The 20,432-nt window shown below is 43.0% G+C and overlaps 1 protein-coding gene across 2 annotated transcripts in view; it reads right to left on the bottom strand.

Moving 5' to 3' along the window:
• Positions 1-20,432, bottom strand: part of TTLL5 (tubulin tyrosine ligase like 5) — a 270,134-nt gene continuing 249,702 nt past the window's right edge. For both annotated transcript variants that reach the window (XM_085869871.1, XM_085869872.1), the window contains 3 exons: positions 12,162-12,328; positions 10,972-11,042; positions 1-326 (listed from right to left, as the gene is read on the bottom strand). In XM_085869871.1, coding sequence (XP_085725997.1) covers positions 277-326; positions 10,972-11,042; positions 12,162-12,328 — 288 coding nt within the window. In that variant the 3' untranslated portion in view covers positions 1-276. The remainder of the gene's footprint in view (positions 327-10,971; positions 11,043-12,161; positions 12,329-20,432) is intronic.

Genomic DNA, 20,432 nt, shown 5'->3' with positions numbered 1-20,432 from the left:
ATTGGGGTAAGGGGGAGGGTGGGGTCCTAGTAAATATTAAAATACAAAAAAAAAACAAATAAATTAAAACCTGCAATCAATGTACACCTTCAAACTATACATAACAACAACAACAAAAAAATTAAATTGATGGCATACCTGTCTCTTGGCAGACATTAACCCCACGTAAACATCAAAGAGGGTCAAATTGAACTTTGTCAATGACAAGGAAAGATAGTAGGATGGCAAAGAAGGTTGAGAAGGACGAAGGGTTGTGGGTGGTAGGGGGAGGAGGTGCTAAGATTTGAGGTGTGACCGTGATCGTCGAAGGTTGTTGGTCGCAAACTCTGCAAGGGAAGACAGTCAAGAGACAAAGAGATACGATTATAATCAAAATATCTCCTCCAATCAGTTGCACATATTAGGGTGACGTCATTCGCAATCATTCCTCTTTCTGCAAGCTCTCACGAAGACTCTAACTCCTCCATTAAGGAAAGATTATTGTTGTTCGTGGATGTCCTTCACAAATGGTGCACCTTATTCCCTGTGCTTATAAAGTGTGTTTGTGTTTGTGGACGAAGTTGTCCGAGAGCTGTACAAAAGAGGGTTGTTGACCCATCCCATTTGTGTTGCATTCACTGTTCATTATCTTAAATTTATTTAACTGCCTTTCTTAGAATTGATAAACGATAAAATTATATATTTTTTCTTGAAAACACATAAAGGTCAAAGAGAGTGACTTGATATCCTACCATAAACAAGGACAAGTGTGTCCAAGAGCAACGTCCTAAAGGTTTTGTCGGCTAAACAAAAAAAACCTACTTTATTTAAAACAACAACAACAACAACAACTTCCGATATTTCGTCACGTGCCTTCATTAAGACAATAGCGAAACCCGTCATAATGTATTCATGTATTTACAATATATAGTGTATTTACGAAATTACAATACGATAAATGGAATAATCTTTAAATAGTAACGTGAACTTTTCGAAACTTTAAAGCAAATGTCCGAATATATTTAAAAGTTCATGATAGACGCTCTCAAAAGGCACCGTCTATGTGAGGATGTGTACATGTGCTCAGTATTTAAGGCGATCCGGATCTTGTATATACAAGAGCCGAGTCCGAGAGATTAAGGTTTTGTCTTCACAAGAAGAAGAAGAACAACAACAACGCCGAGCTCTTAGTTAGAGAGCTGGCTGAGCTTCATTCTCAAATTTGCGCCCAAAAGGTTTGTTGATCCTCATTCGCCAGTGAAGACCATCCGATTTATAAAAAGTGATTTCTTAAGTGCGGCTTTCTTGGGGTTAAGGATTATTTGATCGTTCAAGCAGACCCTTCCAGCCTTTCCAATCTAAACATCGCACCCAAACTGCCCCTTCGGTATTTCGACACACAGTGTGAGATGTGTTTTAATTACAATTGTTAAGAAGTTTTAATCCCTGGGGTTAACGAATAACAAAGGGCTAATTAAGGGTTCATTAAGAGTTCAATCTCAAATTGGCACCCAACACCCGTTCTGATCTCATAAGATTGCTTTACCCATCCACCAACTAAATTCATCACTTAAGAACGACTTTTGTCTGGAGTTTACGGATAAGAAGGGTCTTAAGGGTGCAAGGGTCTTCACATAGCATCTGGAATACAAATCACAACCACATTCCGAATGCCTGTTTCCATTGCGTTGTCTTCATCAACAACCGTTTAATGAACGTAGAATATGCTCCGGAGGTGTAGATATAAATTTGTGGGACAGGGTTAAAATTTTTCACTTTTTCGAGATCCACTTCTACTAGTACAGGTAGCATTTTCCGGGCCGACCTTGACAATGAGATGATTCGCAAACTGAGAAATCCTCTACTCATCCGGTATATGCTTAAAGTTTATATGAACTTCGCCGGTGTATCACCGTACAAGTAAACGAATTAGATAAGACCAGAATAATCTCCACTTGTCTTTTGACACGTCTCCGATGACCAACGCCAACGGCTGTAGCTTGGCCATGTATGGCATTGGCACTCACTGAGCTGACTGATTTGTTTTTCGCCATGAACCGGCAGAACTACGCGAGATGGATGGCCAAATACCGTTTGGATCTCATGAATGTAGAAATTACGCATCCAGGATTGACCAACATACTGAACGCTGGAGCGTTCTCGGTTAGAAGGACCAATAACAAGTTTGCACTCCTTCCAGTTGACCTCACATTAGAGCAGACAGTCAATGCAGATGCAGCATCGAGGATGACTGGATTCACATCGGCGACAAACAACTACACTGTGCGCGTTTGTTGGAGTGTCACGAAGGGCAGTCGTGCAGCAATTGCAAGTGAGGCCTGAGCTGTGGCCGGACTGGTACATCATAGCGACACTCAAATGGAACTCAGTCTATCGAGAATCAAACGCGACAACGAGGATCTCAAGCGAATCACCTCAAGCATTGTCTCGTCAGTAAATCCATTCGCCATTGATACCGATGCGTCGCCCATCAATATCAGCACAGGGAAGAGTGTCCCCGTTGCCGTCAAGAATTCTCTGCTCAGTGTACCGCAGGAAGGTCGCAGGATGCAGGAGAAATTCGTTCGCGAATGCCTTGATGATCCGACACGCTTTGGGCGACGTATTACCCACAACAAACTTTTGACATTCGCGAAAAAGTGCGTAACCAACGGACGTGCCCCACAGAACTCAAAGGAGGCAGAACTGAAATGTACAAGCCAGTTACTCGGAAGACTAGCCTTCATCGCGGCTAAGGACGAAGTGGACCTCGAATTCCTCTTCACATTTCCACTCACACCTGTGCCGCTGTCTATGTGTAAGCGCGATGGTTCAATGGTGCAGACAGCAAAGAGAGCCCTTTTCGACAAGCTGGAGAAAACAGTACCTGATCACGGCCATCCGACTGATGTGAAGGTACATCTGATAGATAGAAATTTTCTCCTTCACTGCCTACCACCAAACCTACGCCCGACTTACGGTGGTCTGTCACAGGGTATCCTCGTTGCGGCCTTATCCCACCAGTCAAAACGTATAGACATAGCGTTTGACACTTACGAGGAACCTTCTATTAAGAACTGCGAACGGGAAAGACGAGGAACCGAAGAGCAACGTTACGTTATCAGTGGCCTGGACCAGAAAAGACCGTAGAACATTGAGAAAGCTCTGAAATCGAGTTCCTTCAAGAGAGGTCTACCGGAATTCATGATGGATGACTGGGCTGGGGAGCAGTACCGACACATTCTGGACGGAAGAATCGTTTTCCTCGGTGTCAACGGTAAATGTGCCAAGTATTCTGTTGTGAATGGTGGAGTGCAGAAAGAATTAATTCAAGATCTGTTCTGTAATCACCCAGAGGCAGACACGAGATTGTGCTTCCATTTGACAGTGGCTGACCTTGATTGTCAAGATGGCGACATTGTAGTACGTGCCTCGGACACGACATACTGGTGATTCTCCTTCACCATGTTCATCGATTTACATGTACAATTTGGATGGAAGTTGGGACGTCCGGTAAGGATAATCGACGCTACGTGAACGTTACTAATGTAGCGGCGCAAATCGGTCCAGATGTGTGCGCAGCTCTGCCTGGCCTGCATGCATTCACGGGATGTGACTACACATCAGCATTCGCAAGGAAAGGGAAGAAACGGCCGTATGATATAATGTGTGCCCACGACAAGTTCATTCGGGGTTTTTCATCCCTCAGCTACAAAGAGCCGGACGATGAAATGTTTGCCGTCCTCGAGGAGTTCGTCTGCCTCATGTGCGGTGCGAAAAAGACCACGACGCTGAACAACTACCGATTTGATTTTGTCAATCGCACGTATAACCGCAAATCGAATTCCATGCGACCGTTCGACAAACTGAAGAGCATCGAAGGCAGCAGCATCCCGCCTTGCTCAGCTGAGTTGCGGCCACATAGTGTAAGGACTGGTTTTGTGGCTACAATGTGGGGCAGTTCCCACCTGGCTACCATACCGAAATCTCCAACTGCGGGATGGGAAATCGTTGATGGTCACTATCGAGTCATCTGGTTTGATGGACAGCAACTGCCCCAGGTGCTTATTCCAGAAATACCAGTTGAAATGGACGCTGACGGTGATCCGTCCAGAACGGATGATCTGATGATCGATTCATCATCTGAAGGTGAAGCAAGAAGTGATGATGATGATGATGATGATGATGAAGATGATGAATGATCATGATAGTGATAATTCTGAAGGGTGAATGAGCCAAAATCCGTGAAATGTCAAACCTGTTTAGGTGGGCCGAGATCCTCAAAGTTATTTTTACTTTGTAATGGTCAGTAATTTTTATTCGTTATCGTCTCTGATATGTAGCACGTTTAGTTTTTGATAACCTATCATATTATTAGTATAGCTGGCTCTGATTCAGAGAACAGTTCAGAAGTGGAGTCGAGACGCGCATCTGGAGTTTGTTTAAAAAATGCATCTGTTCGCGTACCAGACCTAGACCCATCTTCGAGCACATTCGACAGATTTCTTATATCATTCTGTGTTTACGGCATTGTCACGTCATCTCCCTCTGACTGTTAGCACAGGGACGATATTTTGAAGTAACCTAATAAAACTCATAATGACAGTGACAGTGCCTCGTATAGTCACCCTCTTCACTTTCATTTTCCTTATGCTATGTTCACTTTTCGACCCCCAATGTGTTGAATTGTCCCCCGGTTATCACAACATGGCCCGTCAGTGGATACCAAATCGATTTCACTGAGAATCTTGTGTGTTCATCTTGCCTTTATATCACTTGCGTTTGATGATCATCGTGATGCATATATTACAATACACATTGGAATCAACATAGACTACACCCGCGTCATCGCTTTTTTTTCATTATCTCAATGTGCCCTCTGCCTCTCGTGTTTCCTTCTCCGGCTATGTGAAGACCCTTGCGCCCTAAAGACCCTTCTTATCCGTAAACCCCAGACAAAAATCGTTCTTAAGTGATGAATTTAGTTAGTGGGTGGGTGCAGCAGTCTTATGAGATCAGAACGGGTGTTGGACGCCAAATTGAGATTGAACCCTTAATGAACCCTTAATTAGCCCTTTCTTATTCATTAACCCCGGGCACTATGGTTTCTTAAATGGTTTTAATTTGTGCTTTTTGTAACTATCTATAGACCCCCATCATGTAAATGAATGGGCGTCAGCTCAATCAAATTATTTTTCCAAGGGCTATGTGAAGACCCTTGCACCCTTAAGACCCTTCTTACTTGTAAACCCCAGACAAAAATCGTTCTTAAGTGATGAATTTAGTTGGTGGATGGGTAAAGCAATCTTATGAGATCAGAACGGGTGTTGGGCGCCAATTTGAGATTGAACTCTTAATGAACCCTTAATTAGCCCTTTGTTATCCGTTAACCCCAGGGATTAAAACTTCTTAACAAATGTAATTAAAACACATCTCACACTGTGTGTCCAAATACTGAAGGGGCAGTTTGGGCACGATGTTTAGATTGGAAGGGCTAGAAGGGTCTACTTGAAGGATCAAATAATCCTTAACCCCAAGAAAGCCGCACTTAAGAAATCACTTTTTATAAATCGGATGGTCTTCACTGGCCAATGAGATCAACAAACCTTTTGGGCGCAAATTTGAGAAGAAGCTCAGCCAGCTCTCCTACTATCTCTATGAGCAGCGTTCGCTGCGCAAGACGCTGCTAAAAATATCCAAATGCATGGTCTTGACATTTTTGAAAGCAGAAGTTTTCTGATTTTTTTGAATGCACACTCATCTCCAAGCTGTCTAGCCTGGTGTTGGCTTAATGGTTAGGGTGGTGAGCTTTTGATCGTAGGGTCCAGAGTTCAAATCCCACACGGCTGTTGAATTAATACCAGGTGGGGTTAACTCGGCCTGTCATCCTTCAGAGGTCAGCAAAATGAGTGCCAGCATGCTGGTATCCTGTGTCGGAGTGGCGACCCGTCCAGGATTGTGCCCGATAGCCAAGGAGACTGCTTAAGCAGCACCAACGCTCTGCACAGAGTATGGTCCCAATCTCCTCCTCCTCCTCCTCCTCGAAGCTGTCTCGCCTGGGTTTGAATCTTGGACCCAGCTATAAACTGTTATCCCGATCGGTGTTCCACTGACAGAGTGGTTTATCGATGATCAATGTGTGTGCCGTCCCACGGATGGATGTGAAACGGGAGTCTGCCGGGATTAGTTGATAGACATTAATGATCATTCGTGAAAAGTAGGCGAGTTATCGCCGGCACCATGGCCAAATTGCTAATTCCTGCCTTAACTACGTCGTCAAGCGTCACACCTGGCCAGCTGGATTGTGAAACACTTGGACCAAAAACATCCCCCAGTCAACCCCACAAGAACATGGCAATAATTGGGGAAGAAGAAAAAGGGAAAAGGAAAAAGTCGTAGTAGTAGTAGTAGTAGTAGTAGTAGTAGTAGTAGTCGTCGTAGTGTCATTATCCTGCACAATTTGGCCATTTCTGTTCGTATGCCAAACGGCCATTGCAATTTGGTGGACATGATACAGCACCATACACGAGGAAAATATTCATTCGAGCATAAATACTTACAGGTGGAACATGTATGATCAGAAAGTTCCAGCAATAAGACACAAAAATACAAGACCTGCCAATTTGTTTGTATTTTTCAAAATAGTGTCTCCTTAACTTCAATGCCCTTGCTCGATTTGTCCTCCAAACTGTCTATGTCAGTAAAATAAAAGCTTTCAGATTGCTGCTCCAGCCATGTCTTGGTTGTTTCAGTCAGTTGCTCGTTGGCTGTGAATCCGTGACAATGCAGGTGGGACTTCAAATATAACAACGGATAGTTGATAACAACACCATGAACTGGTAACAACACCATGAACTGGTGTAACATTCCCTTGTGGATAAAGTTCCCCTTGGCAACCCAGAAAGTTGACACGATGATCCTGCTGGAAAAGAGGTTGGTGTGAAAGGTATTGGGTGACGGTGATGAACGTGTACTTCAATTGCCTGCATTACAATTTGATTTCACGATCCCAGTGTGGAAGTGCCCAATTAACCAACAGCCATTATATAGTTGGCTGTATCTGTGTTGGGACAGTTTCAGAAGCTCGTAACAAGATGTGAGCTATTTCTGTCCATGGTGAATGCTGAGGTTTAAAGGGTTTCATTTTTCTGAAACCTTGAGTTTGTAGATGATGGCGAGAATGCTGCATTGAGAAATTCAAACTTCCATGGATATTCCGGTGACACTAATGTGGGGATTCTCCAATAATAATAATTCTTCGACATAAGCAACAGTTTGTGGGTTGGTTTCCTCTACAGTACCTTCAGAAAGTATTCACACCCCTTGACTTTTTCACGTTTTGTTGTTACAGCCTGAATTTGAAAAGTATTAAATTTAATTTTTTTTTGGTCACCGATCGACACAAAATCCCTATAATGACAAAGTGAAAACATGTTTTTAGAAATTTTTACAAATTAATTGAAAATTAATTAAAAGCTGAAAAGTCTTGAGTCAATAAGTGTTGAAGTGTCAATACTTTGTAGAAGCGCCTTTGGGAGAGATTACAGCTCCGAGTCTTCTTGGGCATGTCTGTATCAGCTTTGCACATCTGGATTTGGGGATTTTCTCCCATTCTTCCTTGCAGATTTGCTCAAGCTCTGTCAAGTTGGATGGAGAGAGTCGGTGAACAGCAATCTTTAAGTCTTTCACGTGGATTCTCAATGTAATGGGATTCGAATCGGGCTTAGGCTGAGCCACTCAAGGAATTTCATGTTCTTGTTCTGAAGTCATTCCAGTGTTGCGTTGGCTGTATGCTTGGGATCATTGTCCTGTTGGAACATAAATCGTCGCCTCAGCCTCAGGTCTTTTGCACTTAGAAGCAGGTTCTCCTCAAGGATTTGCCTGCATTTGGCTCCATTCATTGTTCCCTCTATCCTTACAAGTCTCCCAGTCGCTGCTGCTGAAAAGCATCCCCATGCCTCACGGTCGGGATGATGATGATGGGATGATGGAAGATGGGTGATGAGCAGCTCAGTTTCTGCCAGACGTCACGCTTTGCATTCAGGCCAAAGAGTTCGATTTTTGCCTCATCAGACCACAGAATAGTTTGCCTCATGAATAGTAGACCACTTCTGTTCGAGTGGTCATTGGGTTTTTGGTCACCTCCTTGACCAAGGTCCTTCTTGCCCAGTTGCTCAGTTTGGTCGGCCGGCCAGCTCGAGAAAGTCTGGGTAGTTCCATATTCTTTCCATTTTCTCATGATGGAGCTCACTATGCTCTTGGGAACTTTCAACACTCGATAAATTGTTTTATTCCCTTCCCCAGATCTATACCTCCTCACAATTCTATCTCGGAGTTCTATCAACAGTTCCTTGGACTTCATGGTGGAGTTTCTGCTCTGATATGCACTCTTAACTGTGGGGCCTCATATGGAAAGATGTGTTTCTTTCTAAATCATGTCCAATCAATTGAATTGGCCACAGGTGGACACCAATCAAGTTATAGAGACATCTCAAGAATGATCAAAGGAAGTGGGATGCACCTGAGCTCAATTTGGAGCATCATAGCAAAGGGGATGAATACTTATTGACCCAAGACATTTCAGCTTTCCATTTTAAATTAATTTGTAAAAAAATTCTAAAAATATATTTTAACTTTGTCATTATGGGGGGTATTTTGTATGGATTGGTGACAAAATTTAAATTCAATCCATTTTAAATTCAGGCTGCAACACAACAAAATGTGACAAAAGTTGAGGGGTTTGAATACTTTCTGAAGGCACTGTATCTGCTGTTCTGGCTTGGGATCATCTTGACGAAACTTGAATCAACACTTTTAAAGGTAGTCACTCGTTTGGTTACTCCAGAACACGAGTGTACGGCTCACCATTCGGGGCCGCGATATGTTTGTGGATTTCTTTTGAGCTGGGACTTTCTTTGCACAAAAATTTGACGGCAACTCGATGTTCGACATGAGTGAGATACATAATTGTATGTTGGAGCAAACTTCTAGAATATACTCTGAAACAACAATGTCAGATTAATGAAACTTCTTCTTCATTGATCGTTTGCAGCACAAGGCTGTGGGGTAATATCATTGGCCGAGGGTGTGGCTGTGCCGCTGATGTAATGCCCTCTCCTGGCATGGGCAGGAATTTGGAATTTGTTCAGGGTGCTGGCGATAGCTTGCCTAATCTTCGCGAAGGACACTGTGGGATCTTTCACATCCACCAGCTAATGCCGGCAGACGCGACACCCATTTAACATCCATCCGAGGGACGGCACACATCTTGACGATTCATCCTGCCTGTGAAACAGGGATCACAGTTTTTATCTAGGTTCGGATTCAAACCCAGGCTAGACAGCTTAGAGGCGAGTGTGCATACCTCGAGGGCCGAGGCCATCCTGTGAGCTCTATTTTTATGTTACTTAAATAAAAACAGTGGCAATTTGCATCCCGCTCCTCCCACCTATTCTATACAATCCCATTCTTTCCACTCTCACCTTTCAACCTTTGTCTCTTCTCTATCCCTCCTTTGCACGCCGTATTCATATGGCCTATCTCTGAGGCCGCTAGGGAGTGCAAAAATAAAGAGTTGGCCGCAGAAAATTCATGCGCTTAACTGTGAGCTATGTAGTACTGAGTTTAATCTCTTCTGAAAAAAGTAGGATCTTCTAACAAGGGGGTATTACATGGAGAAGCACACTATTTTATGGAAGGGATGATAAGCTGACTGTCCTGTCCATAATCACATTGATGCAGAGATCAAATAGGACCTTTCACAGGAGTTGGCCAACACAATTAAACCCCAACAACAAAGAAGTAAATAGGTAATTAAAGTAAATTGGACGTGGATGCAATACAGGTGGGATGGGTTGAAGAAACGATTCTCATGAGCAATTCCGCTGTGCACCTGAACAAAAGATTGCTGTGCACAAGCATCTGAACTCCTTACTTTTTGTCTCTTCAGCAAAAAAAAAAAAAAAAAAGGTTTTCTGATTAGTTAAGGTAACTTCCTTACCCAAAGAAACAGGTTAAACCCAGGCTTAAAATCTCATCTCTTATGACTGAGGAAATGCTCTCTTTGATGAAAGTAATAAATGAAATCTGTTGTAAGACTCGCTTTGTTCACCGTCCAGGAGACATTACATGAGCCAAGCATTGGCTGTGTGGTCATTTGGTGCATTTTGATGTCCTTTCTAAAACCGACTTGTGGCCAACTGGGCCTAATTTGTCTTGAAAGCTATGGGGCATCAATAGGATCAGAGGGGTGGTATTTGAAACAAAACGTTCACACAACAACCATTCCTGGCAGACTCTAAAATGTGCAGTTGCTGTGTGATCATCCACCCTTCTCTCTCAAACTCCAACCCACTCCTCCCACCCCCCACCCTACCATCCATCTCAAACTCCAACCCACTCCTCCTCCACCCCCCCCCCACCCGGCCTTCCCTCCTCATCCCACAACTCTCATTGGAAAGCAATTTACTTTAACATTTATCACATGTGCCAAGTGGCCATGACACCTGAGCCTAAAGGGACCTTTTCCAAAAGTCACTAGTTGACACGCCTACCTGAAATACTTCAACCTTGTGAAAATCATAACATGGCAAGGCAACTGCCAAGCCATAAACTCGAGACACAATTATTGCAGCAACTATCAAAATAACAATAACATCAATAACAATTTTGACTGACTTTGAAGGGAATACACAGATCCATATAGGCACCATCCAAATGTGGATGAAGCACGCGTGAACTGGCTCCCCATGATAGCCAACTCTGGCTGAACCTCCGGTACTCAGTGCCAGAGAAAATGCTCACAGCCCCTGTGCGTCTGCGCAAAGCTTCCCAAAACACAATTCAGGCGCCGGGCACCAGCCAAGGCCAGCCGACGTGGTCTGTGGCTCGCTATGCGGGACAATATTATCACCGGACGCGCTCGGTGGCTTTTAAAAGCATGGCAGACGCGTTGCCAGTCACCTTGTGATCACTGACATTTCATGGACTTACCCCTGATGTTGGTGGCTGTAGTCTGGTCAGAGGTTGCGCTGGCACCATCCAATGATTCTGTCAAGACGACTCTGTGGAAATTGTGCAAAGATAGTGTCAAAAAATTTCAAGGGAAATAGAAACTTTGTTAACTGACAAAGAGTTGCTCAAAAATGCTTTAAACCCCCCCCCCCCCCCCGGGTGATAAGGGAACTCTCATTGAAACATAAAACTGTCGTAATAAATCAAAAGTAACAAAAAAGAAGTTTTTCAAAGAAATGTGAAAAGTTTTAAAAAACAACAACAAATGTTAAACTTAAAGTAACAATGACAATGGAATGTAAAAAGCCAACAATAAAAGTAAGATAGGATAATAAAAGGACGAGTGAAAGGGAAATATAAAAACAATTATTTCATGAGGCAAGTATTATCACCTCAGGAAAGTTGGAAGGATTTCCCTGACATTCTATAATTCCTGAGAAATAAAAAAAACTCATCAAAACAAGTCATAGACTAAGAAAGATCTCACGTTATTGCTCCCAGGCCTATCAACAAAAGCTTCCTGGAAATATTATACAGGGTGTGGCTTCTGGCATCTGGACATTCCACAAGAGTCGTTTGCAGCAGCTCGTAGCTTGCTCTAGCCTGCCCCATTAGAGGATTGTATTATCCCCTTGTTCAAGTTTGCAGGAAAAAAGAAAGGGGAGCAACAGGCCCGTGTACACGCATGGGCTTGTAGACCTGGGCTGGCCAACCCATGGTCATTTGTATCTGATTGACTGGACCACCAAGTGACTAAAAAGCCACAAAAATTTGGATAGGCCATGAGGAGGTAAATGTGGGATAAAAATATTGTTAAAAACGCTGCATGTCGAAATTCCACACCCACACACATTCACCATTATCCTGCAGAACTGACTAAAGTTTCATGTTATTTTTCCCCTCTCTTTTCCCTAATTACAGGGGCTGTTAAAAAGGACCACCACTAAAAGGAAGCATGAGGTAGTGTCAAGCTGCTATGAACACAAGCTTGTCTGCTGTCCAAAGTCGATGACAATGAAAAGACGGCTAAGATGAATTACCAAGCATCAGATGACAAGTAAGCCACAGTGGGAAAGAGAACAGTGTGAGAAGGATGGAAGGAAACGGAAAGGGATACTGAATATTATGCTGACAGGCAACACAGCACCGAAGCGAGAGGTGAAGCATACCTTCGTTGTGGCAATGCCTTGTGTGGTTGCAGGCTAGGTGTTGTAGAAGGTGGAGTGACAGCAGGAGAAGATGATCTCCTGTGTGCAGTGCATCCCAGTAATGGTCGAGGTCTGGCAGGTGAGGGGACCATGACTGGGGAGAGTGCCCGTGTCTTTGCAAGCAAAGCCTAAAACAGTAACATATAAAATTAAGTTATAGAATTCTCAAAAGGCATAAGCCACTTGAGTCAAATCAGGACAGGCAAAGGAAAACTACCAGGAAACACCACATTGGAGATGCTGAACAGCCTCAAAAAAATTCAAATATATATATATATATATATATATATATATATATGTACAGTATATATGTATGTATATGTATATATGTATGTATATATATATATGTACAGTATATATGTATGTATATGTATATATGTATGTATATATGTATATTTATGTATATATGTATATATGTATGCATGTATATTTATGTTTATATGTATATATGTAAAAATGTCTTCTTCTTCTTCTTTCGGCTGCTCCCGTTAGGGGTCGCCACAGCGGATCATCCGTATGATCCGCATAGTGATTTGGCACATGTTTTACGCCGGATGCCCTTCCTGACGCAACCCTGGTCACCTCTTACAATGCAGGGATATGGTACACCTATTTTAACCGGGGTATACACCGGCCCAGTACACTGGTACTCATTTCGCCGACCTCGGAAGGATGACAGGCTGAGTCAACCCCCTGGTGTATTAATTCAGTGGCCCAACGGGGCTTGAACTCAGGACCTTTTGGATCTCAAGCCGCTGCCCTAACCACTGCGCCAACACCAGGCTTTGTATATATGTATATATGTATGTATATATATATATATATGTGTATATATGTAAAGTATATTTATGTATATATGTAATGTATATTTATATATATGTATATGTAATGTATATATATATATATATATATATATATATATATATATATATATATATATATATATATATATATATATATATACATACATACATATAGCATTTTTATGAACCCGCATCTCAGATTTCAATAACAATTCACCATTAAAACAAAGGACGATGTCAAAATAACATTCCTCGTTGTTAGTTCAGTTCAGTTTTTTTATTTTCCACTATTGAATCAATCAGGTACAAAACACAAGAAACATACCTCACATTATGAGACCAGTGCAGGAACCTGAATGAAAGCATGGCTTGTAAAATTTCACATCCCTATGACAATGGATTGTGATAAAAAAAATTATGAAGACAGAAATAAAGAAATATTGTGAAATAGGATACCTATAATGAGAATAATAAGGAGGTGGACAAATAGAAGCTAATCAGAAAGTAATGGAAATGTGGGATTTGGGTGTATGAGGAGGAATCAGCTGGTATGCAATAACTTTTGCATTATCAGCATAATATCACTCATTACTCATTTATTACCAGTGATTACAACATCATGCCTGGTGTTGGATTAATGGTTAGGGTGGTGGGTTTGGGATCCTAGGATCCCAAGTTCAAATCCACTCAGCTGTTGAATTAATACCAGGTGGGCTGAATCTGCCTGTGGTCCTTCCGAGGTTGGCAAAATGAGTGCCAGCTTGCTGGTATCCTGTGTCGGAGTGGCGACCCGTCCAGGATTGTGCCCAATAGCCAAGGAGACCGCTTTGGCAGCACCAATGCTCTGCACAGAGTCTGATCCCAATGGATGGATGGATTACTACATCAACTTGCAATACACTTTTCTAATAATAAACTTTTGAGATTGTGTTTAAAGCTATTAACACAAATTGTTTGCTGAAGCCAATTCCATAACTTTGGTCGAATATAAATACAGTGGTAGTTTTGTTTGCAAAGGAAGTTCTTGTTTGTTGTAAATGGTACATATTAGCTTGTCTTGTTGGGGAATTAACACTGCCACCAAAGGTGGATGGAGGTTATGTTTTCACCCCTGTTTCTGTTTCTTTGTTTGTTTGTCTGTGAGCAGGATATCTCAAAAAGTTATGGACGCATTCAGATGGCATTTGGTGGACAGATTGGGTGTGTGACAAGGACAAATTGAATCGAGTTGGGTGAAGATCTGATATACAGGTAAAGCACGATATCTCAAAAAGTTATGCACGGATTATGACAAAAAAAAACTTAGTGGATGAGTTGGGAAGGTGAAATGAACAAGTCAATTCGATTTTGATTGAGGTCCGGATGCAGATCTGGCCTATCAACGGGATACAAAACGTAAACTGTTCAGCTTGGAGGATGTATGCGCTCTTCCGAGTTCCATTCTTGGTATGAATAACTTTATTTTTACCAAAAATTTGTGCATGTTTTTGGAGCATTTCATTTTGATTCAGCCGGAACATTAGTAACCCTAATTAAAAAATGTATAGTTCTTCTATTTTCAGAAAGTTACGAGTGTCATCATAAAAAAATATTTGAATATGCTTGTGAACCTTCACTACATTTAACTCTCCACTGTTTTTTTGTTGTTTTTTTGGAACACCAATATTTTTCCTGGCTGTAATTTTTTGGAGTTTCCCCAAACAACTCTGCATTAATTCAGTGGAGACAATATCAAAGTGGAACATTGCACTGGACAAGAAGAACTGATTTTGGAAAATAATATTTTCATCTATACACGACAGTAATACTTCGAGAAATGGATTTGTATAAAGTAACTACTGTACTGTATATGTGTTTTCCATGTCGATTCTTCATTAATCAAGAGTCCAAGAAATATTTTTTGAATGAACCCTCAATATACTTGTATCATCAAATAAAAGTCCAGGAAGCACAGAGACCAAAATTAGTTTTCTCTGTATTTAATGACAATCTATTTGCCTTTGGCCACTCAGAAACATGCCGAAGTTCGATATTGAGAGTATCCAATAAAATATTTACATCACGATGAGACAAAAAAGGCTAGAACCATCAGCAACTAGAATGAAAGACAGTACATCAGACGTTTATGAAAATCATTAATACTGTGACGCTTTTTGGAGACCCGAGTGTCGTTATATCCATAACATATTGTGCAGCTAAATTACCTCTCCCCTCGTATCGGTGAAAAGGGAATATGCGCTGTATTTGTGCAGAGGACTCAAACCGCTTTGTGACCTTCCATATAAATACTGCCTGTCTTTCTCTCTCTATCTGTCTATCTCTGTCTGTCTGTCTGTGTCTGTCTGTCTCTGTCTGTCTCACACTCTCTCACACCTCTGCAGTGCATCCATACACACTTTCCAACACTCAACATTACAAAACCAACATTACAAAATGAACAACCACTTCTCACATACCAAGCCAGCGATCCAAGGAGAAAAAAAGTCAAAACGTGTTAGATGTGGCCGAGCGGAAGGAATGAATGGATGCTCTGTGAACGGAAGGACTGAATAGCTTCCATGCGAGCAGGCACGAGGACACTCCACACCTGGATACCAACCCCATCATGCCATTGAGTCACCGTCCCCACCAGCCACACCGAGTCGTAGGTGAAAGGGTGAAGGCGAGAGGGCATCTTGTAAGGCTTGATGCCACACCTCCCCACCGGCCAAGGACCAAGCATCTAAGTCCGTAAGGCAGATCACGGAGCGAAGCAATGGGGGAGCGACTGGATTATGGGGAGCCCAAGCCGAAACATGGCTTATAAAAACTCGGACTGAAGTGCATAATTTGGTTGGTGCATCTGGGAAATCTGCAAGAATGGACTGAACCAGGGAGGATGAATGAGCTGGTAACCACAGCGCAGTGGAGGGCTGGTGAACGGACTGAGCAGCGGAGATTTCCTGGACGTGTTGGCCACGACACAGTGATTTATGCTGTCTGTCTCATTATTTCCTTAAATCTAATTTGTTCCCTTTGAAGGCACAGAGCATCAACGGCAGGCCCTTGTCATTTTTATGGTTGAATGACAGACTCGCACTTCACGCTTTCCTCGAAACACGACACACATTCACCATTTTCACCTCTCCTTCCACTTCGCATTACACCTTCTACCCTCCTCTTCCTTCTCCCCCTCCCCTCTTTTTTGTTGGGACCAACATAAGCCCGCTGGCTTACGTCCGTTGAGCGAGAGGCTGACCCGATGCCTCAAACCTTTCTCTCCTTCTCTTTGTACCTCTTCCTTACCTCGTTTTCCCAGAATGACTGGGGCACCTGTGTTGTAGAAACTGTGACTTAGTAATTGACTAAGACTGGGCATCTGTGTTTGGGGTCAAAGGTTTCTTCTGTGATATGGCTTGTTACTACATGCTCCTTGTTGAACTCAATAAACCGTTTCCCAACCTGCCCGATTGTCATCTTCTATTGGTTAGAACATAGGGTGTGCATAGTGACAGGGAGTTCAGCCCTGCCGTTGTGTTGTGGTCAGCAAAAGGCAACGTTCCACTTATGGTATCGCTTGGCCATTTGGACTAACAGTAGTGGAGTATTGGAAAGCACAGTCCTTATTTTGGGTGATTAATTTGCCAGGAAGGTAAAATAACATTTTGATGCTGGACCCTACCTAAATTAAACGTCTCAGATGGTGTATGTGGTTGCTTAGGCCTAAGTCACATTTGCCACGGCGGCCGTGGGGTCTCCAAAATCTACGGCCACTAGCAATTATACAGCGGCCGCAGTATTTCCATGGTCACACAATGTAGCAGTCACATGTTTTTATTTTTCGGGGAGCCGCACGGGGTACTTAGAAATTGTGGAGACTGAAAACGTGGTGGTGCCGTATGGTTTTTGATTTGATGTCGCACAGTGACCTTAGGGCGTCCCTGCGGCTGCCATATAATTTTCAAGGCAGATGCAAGGTTGCCTCAAGGTGCCCGCAAGGCGACCGCAGGGGGGCCCTAAGGTGAATGTGCGGCCAGACGGACGGTAACGAGTGGGTATATATACCACTTCTTTTTTTTACTGAAATAAAAATGTAACAGTTTGGAATATACCAGTACGTGGTGTCCCCAGAATCCGAATTGAATTCGTTCCAGGAGGCTGTTTGGATTGCAAAAAGTTTGATTCCCAAACTATTTTCCCAATAAGAAACAATGGAGTGAATTAATCTGTTCCTGGACCACAAGAAAACCCACTTTCAAGACACTTTCAACTGAAATTCCCCATGTTTAAGGTAAAATAAGATGAGTAAATGACCTTCGGTGGTGGTGTATTGTATGTAAACTGGTACAATCGCCAATCCAAAGGTTCACACCGGCTCGAGCTCCGGCCTGGGTTCCGATCGCTCGCGCACTCTGCGAGCGCTGCCCCCAGGGCAGCTCATCAAACATGATGCCCCCAGAACCACAATCACTTTCTTCAAACGCATCGGGCTGAGGCAATCATGGATATTTCAAATTACAACCGGTTTTTCTGTGAAATTAAATCCCTGCCCGACAGTCCGTCACACCACGTGATCGGATTGCTTTTTTGTTATTAATTAAAACACAAGATGAGTAAAAAAAAAAAAAAAAAAAACAGCACAAATCAAGGTGAAAACACGAGGGAAAGTAGCGATCTACACACGAGAGATGCTTTCACGAGGACTTCCACCGACGAACTGAACGAACAAAGCGCGAAGATGCGGGTCGAACAGGTGGGGGAGACACGTGAACAAACATGAACGCTTCGTTGTGTTCGATTTTTTAAAAAAGTATTCGGTTTTTCAAGCAAAATTCATTTTTCATTGATAAGAGACGACGGCAGCCGCACGAATAACGCAAGCCCACCGTACGCCCTACGTCCGGTCGACGTGGAACACAACTACGTCACAACTACGGCATGTCGAATTGCTACGGCCAACGTAGAGATGAAAAAAGTTATAACTCCACGTTATAATTCCACGGCGACCCCTACGGCCTGTAAAAGATAGCCAAACGGCGAAGGGCCACCCTGAGGCCACCGCAGAAACTCTGCGGCCGCCGCACATTTCTGTCAATTCAGAGGGCGTACGGCCGCCTTATCCTCGCCATAGAGCAAATGTGACTTAGGCCTTAGCAACCGGTTGTGCCGTGGAGTTATTCACGGTTCGTCGGCTTCAGGCTTGTCGGCTCGGTAGTGGGTCCCTGAACTCCCTCCGCGATTCCCGCCGGAGGCGAATCTGTAACAATATGTATGTATAACAAACAAAAGGGACCAATGATAGATCCTTGTGGAAACCCCACAAGTCACTGATCACGTGTTGGAGTCCAACCCATTTAAGACCACAATTTTATTTATTTATTTATTTAAGAGGTAGTTTTAAAATCATTCCAAGGCTATTTCTCTCATTCCATAATGTGATGATTTGTGTAAAATAATGTGATGGTCAATTGTATCAAAAGCTTTAGAGAAGTTTTAGGAAGACACCAACTGTGTTTTCAAATTGATCAATTGCTTATGCCACATTGTCTATGAATATTAATAATGTATGATTGGTACTACGTTTATTGTGAAAACCCAATTACAAAAAAAATATTAGATTGCTTGAGAAATTTTACAGTTTGTATGTAAACAATTCTTTCAAGTGTTTTTGAAAAGATAGTGAATAATGAGATTGGATGATAACTGCGAATGTCTTCGGGGTCAGCATTGTTACAAATTCGTTGAACTTTATAAATTCCCATTTTCACACGTACTACACCATTACATCAGGATGAGTTTATTGTAAATACTCTGCGTTGAATAATTTCAGGTAAAACAGTTTACAAGACGACATTATTTATTTATTTTGGATACCTTGTCGAGGCTCGTATAAGTGCGAACACACAACGCATAGCAAGGGGGTCATGAGACAAGAGGGGCAGGAGTGGGAAGGACAAAACAGTGGGGAACAGAGACATTAGGAGATCTGTGGAAGGGAGAGCGATGGGGCGAGGAACACGGGGTATACAAGATGAACATTACAGGGACTTTCAGGAAGGAAAACATGGAATTTGAAGGAGGTGGGCTTGGGTGGATTATAGGGGGTAGAAAAGATCGAGGATTTGGATGGGGGATGATAAGAGGTGGTGGTGATCAGCTGTTTTGAAGGCCTGGAGGGAAGAATGGGATTGAACAGAGTGAGGAGTTTATTCCAAAGGTGGGAAAAAAGAGGAATGAAAGAGAGAAGGTGAGCAGTGATTCGTGATTTTGGTAGTTTTACCAGAAGGGGATTGTTGGCGGACCTTGAGTGCCCTATGGAAATATGGTAGGGACAAATCGCAGACACAGCAGGGGGAGAGGAGGGCGAGACCAGAGAGGAGACGGTAGAAGATGGAAAGACCACCGACCTACCTGTGGTGAGAGAGTGAGAGGCCCAAAGACTCGGATGAAAGCTTTGTGCGTGGTCAGGAGCTCAGGTGGGCTGAGGAAGGACTTTGCATGACGGAGGATCCCCAGTCGGCGACTGGCTTTGGAGGCGAGGTTGGAAATGTGGCTTTCCCAGGAAAGATCATGGCAGATAGTGAGACCCAGAAGCTTGAAAGAAAGCACTTCTTCCAGAGGATTGTTGAGAAAGTGGATAGGGGGGGGGTTCCAAATGGTCCTTTCGGAGAGACATTGTGAGAGTGTGAGATTTGTCCGGATTGAAAGACATGTTCCACGTGTTGGACCAGTTTGTGATTTTCTCGAGATCTGCAGTGAGCGAAGAAGCTGCTGCTTGCCGGTCTGAGGGATGACAGTTGGTACAGCAGAGGGTGGAGTCATCAGCAAAGAGATAAAGAGGATTTTTGAGAGTCGGAGAGATCGTTGATGAAAACCAGAAAAAGAACAGGGCCCAGAACGCTACCTTGAGGAACTCCAGCCTGGACAGGAAGAGGGGATGAAAGAACTCCATTTAGGGCCACACGTTGACTGTGACAGGAGAGGAAGTCTGCGAGCCATGAGTGGAGATAATGGCCTTGGATACCATGGGAAGAGAGTTTGGTGAACAGGGCAGGGTGCCAGACTGTGTCAAAAGCACGCAATATGTCTCTGGATATGGCTCGGATTTCATGTCCGGCATTGAGGACCTCCATTTCTCTTCTCAAGTCTCATGTTTATCTGTGTGGTGCACCACTATCCACCAAAAAATGATGACTCCCGATTCACCTCTTTGTGAAAATATGGATCAACTTGTCACTGGCCATCTGAACTCACTCTTCCTCACTTGTCGTGATTTCAACATTTTATGACATGTGATATTTGTAGCTTTATGGCTTCTGTGCCAGCTATTCTACCATGGACATGCTTCTTATTACAATTCAACAAGGTATGGATGCTCTAATTCTCAAACAGGACCACCTCTCTGGACATCTATTATGCCTTTGATACTGTACGGTCGTCAGCTTTACTT

Source organism: Eptatretus burgeri, chromosome 2, assembly GCF_056783735.1.
Source record: "Eptatretus burgeri isolate ZD-2024b chromosome 2, Ebu_testis_v1, whole genome shotgun sequence".
Taxonomy (NCBI): Eukaryota; Metazoa; Chordata; class Myxini; order Myxiniformes; family Myxinidae; genus Eptatretus; species Eptatretus burgeri.
Note: the sequence above shows the minus strand (reverse complement) of the source record. Positions and strands in the feature narration are given on the sequence as shown.